A 6,500-nucleotide genomic window follows, 5' to 3' on the forward strand; every position below is an offset into this window, starting at 1 on the left:
TTGAAGGAGATAAAATAAATATTGATGAAGGTTAAGAATTTTGCGTTTTATTTAAAATTTCCCGAAAACTTTTCGGTCACAATGTATATTAGATCAACAGACATACATAGAGATTTTAGGATTGACTCAGTGAAAAAATATATCTGAGACAGAGCTCTAAAATTATTTACTAAAGTTGATACGCTACTTAACCCCGCTCTAACAATCCTCAAGTTCACTTCTGGACTCTCAGGAAGATATGCTGATTTAAGGTCCGTCATCAACTTAAAGACAAATAAATGATATGATTTTTTTAGCCTAGTTAAAGCCTAGTATGGGGTAGAGATAAGCCCCCAGCCATTATAGAGTAAAAGTGCGTAATAGCACTAACTCAAGAAGAAGAAGAAGAAGAAGAAAAGGCATCCTTAATATCATATCACATTTTTATACAAAAAAATTAATTAAAAATAATCTTATTTTCTTCTTTGGTCAAAAATAAATTTTTCACTATTTTCGCACTTATTTATTTTGTTAAAAATTATTAATAAATTAATTTAAAATTTTTATAATAATAATACTGCTAATTATGGTACATTTTTTTTTGAGGACTATATCTTAGCAACAGTTGTTTTCTTTTTAGAAAACAAGTAACTTTTTTGTTAATAGAAAACTTAAAAAAAAATAAATAAATAAATTGATATTAACTCTAAAATGCATACAAACAATAGCAAACTAAGCTGATATTGGCGATAAAGTGTTGGCGAAATTGTGCATCTTCAACAAAAGTACAAACATGGCTAAGGTGAGGTTGGTTGACTGCGCTTTAAGCAGATGCGTTTGGAGGCACTTGTGTCAGAGGTTTAAGCTGATTAATACGGACTTAATGTTGTTGTTATTGTTGCTGTTGTTGTTGTTGATGTTGTTGTTGTTGTTGTTGTTAACTTGCATTGCATAGTCTTATTGACTAAAATTGTATGCATCTGCAATTGCATTTGCGGGTTGAACCCGTAGGACAGCATAATTTAAAGAAATTCCCCAAATGTGGTCGAAAGCTGTTAAACCTGTTGATTTTTATAGCTAAAGATGAGGTCTGTCAGTATTAAGTAACAAGCTGTAATGTGAAAAATTCAAGAAACAAGCCATATGTAATAAATAAAAAATAAAGTGCAACAAAACATCAACTTGTTATGTACCTAAAGAAAGTTTCTACTAAATTTTATTAAATAATATGGAATTAAAATAATAAAAATAAATAATTTTTATTAAAGTAAATAAAACTTTTAAGCTTATTAATATATTAATAATAATGTTAATAATAATAATATTAATAACATTTTTTTTATATTGCCAATGATGTGTTGCGGAAATTATGAATCTTTGTTTGACGTGTTTTAAATATATGGTTTATTTGTTTATTATATATACTATGTTCACAGTTAGATTGATCGAATCTCTTTAGTATGGTTTAATATGTATTCTGTATGGGCTTTGTATGAAAAATGCCACGTATTGCGGCATGTATTTCGAGTCAAATACAATCTTTTCTAGTCTAAGCCATTTTATCACTTGTTTGGGTGAATTTTTTTATTTCGCCCTTTATCTTTATCTTATTTATTAACCTTAAATAGGCTCTTAGATACTTAAGATACATACACTTTCTTTCTAGTAAAAAACATATATCAATTTATCAACTGAGCTGTTTAAAAAAACATTGCTAGAATCAGCCACCCAAATACCGTAATGCCATCCTATTGTATTATTAATAATAAATTGTAAACAATTTAATAATAAATTGTAGAATAAACTTTCAATATTCTAATTTGAATATCTCTCTTTTTGAGGATCTGATTGCTAATAAATGATCTAAGAAATTTATACATATATTTCTGAGTATGGATGCTATAAACAATCTAAATGGATGCTATAGCTAATTTTGCAAAATATAATCGAAAAACGGATGCCAATGAATGGTTGAAATTTAAGTATGCTTTGCAAGATCAGTATTTCAAGGAACGCGTATAAAGTTATGTCAAATGTAATATGTGAAATATTTATGCCGATAATCAACCAACTAATTGGACTTTATATGTGTGATTTCATATCTGTCAAATCTATTTAAATCTTTTTTGATAAGTGCCAAGGAAAACAAATCGGTACACGCCATCTATTTGTCGATTTCAACACACTTTTGACTCTTCGACTAGAAGCACTCTTTATGCCGCTTTGTATCAATTCGGTATGCCAACATACCATGTTTGCACAATATTTTACACAAGTTAATGCTGCTTGTATATGTCGACGATTTCGATTTTATCAGCCTGATCACCCATGGCACCAGTACGGCTCTTTCCAGTTTAAAAAATCAAACGAAGTGGGTTCTTACGCTAACCCACTTGAGTATCTTGGGACCCACGTGACTGTCGAAAACTTTAGAAAACTAATAATTATTTTTGTTAGTAGTTGATACTTCGGGCTAAGTAGGCAATTGAGAAATAAAGCTATCTCTCAATAAACAAAAATCACGCTCTGATCATACCTTCCTAACTGTGTAGTGTAAAAGCGTCGATATCAATCAACAGTTATGAGAAGACGTTAAAAGTATTCGAAAGAAAACTTCTTTGAAAGATTTATGGTATGAGTATCGAATAAAATAAAACTATGAACTATGACGAGCTATACCGCGACTTATATGACTTATACCATGATATACTAAGCAAATGGAAGGAACGATTTCGATTAGAAAGGTGTATGATTCGATATCCGTTAGTGGAATATGCTATAGAAAACATGCACATCTTTGGTAGAAGGATCAGGTAATTAACAATATGAATGCATTCGATACTACCAACCGGCGTTAGAAATTTTCTGATTGGGCTGGCTGGCGGAAGCTACTGCCTTCCGCCAATGACGTCTTATGTCTTTAAAGAACAACTTAGTAATTAAGTAAGTATTGATATATTGCAACATCCATTTTAATCGTTTATTTCTTCTCAGAATTTTAGTCTAAAAATTTTGGATTTATTATTATGTTGAGGCTAGTTGAGTCAGTGCATTTGAGGATTTTTACTCTTTATTAACTGCGAGGTTTCTTCAGAACCCCTTCTCTACGCTTTGACTGGATTAGTGTTGTGGAATTCATTGTATAATTTTTGTTGAATTTCGTTCTAAAATTTTATCCTACAAAATATTTTCATCAAAGGAACAATTTTATTATATTTATACATTAAGTTTCAATACAGAAAAACTTTATATCATGTGAAAATAAATCTACAATATTAGCCTAATCAAAAAAAATGAGAGCACTATAGCGCAATTATATTTTAATAAACTCATATTTTTTTCTATTAAAAAAAAGCAATATTACAATTGATTATGATACCAAAATAAAAAAAACGTGTAAAAATCGTATCCATATAATAATAAATAATTGTTAAAAATATTTTTGCCAATAAACTTAAGTTTCGTGTGCAATTTGAAATTATGCCAAAACCAAGTTCAAATGACTTTGAATTAAAAGACTCACACTTAACCTACCAAGAAGAAAATAATAAACAAAAGTTTTTTTTTCTCCCAACAACAATAGCAATAACAATAGTAATCAGTTAATAACATTTCGAGCAACTTTGACTTTGCCTGTAGACACCAAAGGTTCGACAATTCGACTACAAACGAAGAGCAACGATCCCTTGAATAAATATTAATAATAAAAAAAAAATTACAAAAATTCGCTATATCAACAGCAATAGCAGCTCATAATAATATTTTTGAAAAACGAAAGTGATGCGCAATTTTAGTTTCATTTACGCATGCGTAACAACGTAAAGCAACGAAGATAAAAAATTACTAAATAAGCTCAAAAAGAAAAATTCGCAACATTTGCCTGTAGCTCAAATAACATTGCTTCATTCACTATCAACCAAGCTTAGCAACATAAAATGTTGCGCCGCCGCTCGCATACAAATTCTTGCATGTAAACAATGTTGCTGATACAAAATTTGTTTACTGAAGTTGTGTATTGTTTTCCTACGCTTTTGTTGTCTTGTTTTGTTTTGTCTGTTTGGATGTTATTGCTGGCATCTTCATGTAGCTTATCCAATGTTTAGCTTTGCTTACTAGAGATTCAAAGAATTTTTGGTAGCAACTTCATTGGACGCACGTTCAGTCTGCAGCGAGCATTCAAACGGTTTAGGCGCCTCAAGTGTATTAACGGTTTCGTTAAGTGAGTTTAAGGTTTGCTTCATAAACTTAATCTTGTGTGGAGTTTCGGAGTCTGTGACTTTTTGTGCTTAAATCGATAATAGCGAAAACGTTTATCGTTAATTATTGATGAACGATTTTCCTAAATTTAATTTATTAATGAATTTACCGTGAAATACACAAACAAAAAAAAAGTAAAAGTGCTTCATAAAAATAATAAAACTCGTTAATTTATGTTGGTTTTAAGTTAAAATTAGCACATAAAACTTAGGAAGTTTTTAAGTTTATGCTATATGACATGCAACATCGTTAATTAGGAAACTCAAATCGAACGATCGAAATAATTTTATGTAATAGATAATAATTATGACTCGGAAATATCTCTATTCAAAAATTTATTTGTTATTTTAATAATACTCGTAATACGTAAAGTTAAATAATATATAATAATTTATTTTAGGGCAATACTCAAGCCATTTTTGGACTAAATAAAAAAATAACGAGTAATTTTATTGGATATTTGCAAATTATATATATTAAAAATGAATCTGGTAAGCGAATATCATTTCTATAAATTCTAATTATTTTAATAAATTTTTTTACTTTTTATCTTAAATATCTAAAAATATTACATAGAACATATAATTATATAAAATATTTATTTTTATACAACTTATTTTTTTTCTTTAATTTGTTACTTCTTGGTTACTTCTTAAAGTTATGTTTTAAGTAGTAAATTCAAAGAAATTTAATAAAATTTGAACGTATAAAAGCAAAAACAATATATATATGTATATTTATTGTTTTAGTTGTTATATAGTTATAGTTATTATTTATGTATGCATTTATAATTACTACATTAAACACTAATTAAAAAAATTCATTTGAAAATTTATGAGAAAATTAAATATTGTAAATTGGTTTATACCATATTAATAAGAAAAATATAGAAGTATAGTTATTTCATTATAAACTTATTAAAAAATTAATCGAAAATCAATCATTAATTTATATACAGAAAACGTTTTCAATGTCACTATAGACGTTCTTCTGTAGTAGGCTTAGAATAAGCTCTAGGCACACGTTAAGTTCTTCGCAAAAATAATCATATTTAAGAAATAATTGTTAGTGTTTATAAACAATTGGATATATATTATTTATTTGATATTACATATATGTTTTCCTGTACACATTGGCGGGTACGTCTTTTGTATTAAGTGGGAAGAGTAAGTTTTGGGTAAAGATCAAGTTACTTATCATACAATACGTTTGCGTACATATACGAAGAAATAAGATCAAAAATCATGAATTTATAGACCTAACATTCGCTATATTTAATATAATCAATATAGCGAATATAGCAAATATATGATTATATATTTAATCATATAATCAAAGTAAAATTATTATCATTTGTCAACCATATTTATATACTTTATACTGCCTACATTCTGTATCAGTTTGATAAAACTAATCGATTTAGCGTTATTATTCTGTCTATTTGGTTGTTAACTTGTCTATTTTTCAATATATACTATTTTTGGGATAGGTAGGTGATAAATTATCCACAGCATTTTTCAATTGATAAGTAATAATTAATTCAATAAATAACATCATGTGAGTATCTCGCAAAGCTTTTCTATAGTTAAAGCATTTTGTAAAAGTATCCTTTTAAAGTATCCTTAAAACTATCCTTATAGTGTTGCTATATAACATGTTTCCATATTACATATATTGTTATTGTAATAAAATAAAAATAATTATAAAATTAAAAATAATTTTGCTCTTTTTTGATTAGTTCATTTTAATCTTTAATTTGAACAACTAAAAATTGAACACTAATCTAGGTGATTTCTTTGAATTTTCAATGGATGGTAGCAAATATACAAATTATATATAATATATTTAAACTGTTGTGAATGGTTTTATTATATATAAAATAAATAAAAGATACTTCGCAATTTATATTTCCATATTATATTGTTCTGGTGTTTCATATGCTGTATCATTTTTTAATAAAGATGAATAAACTCCGTTTTATTCCACACCACTTCCGAATACTGCATATTCTGCATGGAGCAACTCTATCCTAATATCTATAACAATCGGAATTTAGCAAAGTGTTTAAAATTGTCATTTTCGGTATTATCATTTTTAATTAGTTAGAAAACTATTTGAATATAGTAAAGAATTTATTTCTTTTTAATCCAAATTTTAGCAAAACAATAACATTGAATTCTGCTTTCAGTTTTCCACATCAATTAAAAATATCGAATATATTTTTAATGACTAATCTATCTTAATAGAAAGAGTAATCCCTTTTG

General features: G+C 27.4%; 1 protein-coding gene across 1 annotated transcript in view; it reads left to right on the forward strand.

Annotated features, from left to right (window-relative positions):
- Window positions 1-1,478: 1,478 nt before the first annotated feature.
- The window catches only part of LOC119676663, a 7,327-nt gene continuing 2,305 nt past the window's right edge, over window positions 1,479-6,500 (forward strand). Inside the window, exon 1 of the mRNA XM_038087913.1 lies at window positions 1,479-1,497. Coding sequence (XP_037943841.1) covers window positions 1,479-1,497 — 19 coding nt within the window. The remainder of the gene's footprint in view (window positions 1,498-6,500) is intronic.

Source organism: Teleopsis dalmanni, chromosome 2, assembly GCF_002237135.1.
Source record: "Teleopsis dalmanni isolate 2A chromosome 2, ASM223713v2, whole genome shotgun sequence".
NCBI classification, from domain to species: Eukaryota; Metazoa; Arthropoda; class Insecta; order Diptera; family Diopsidae; genus Teleopsis; species Teleopsis dalmanni.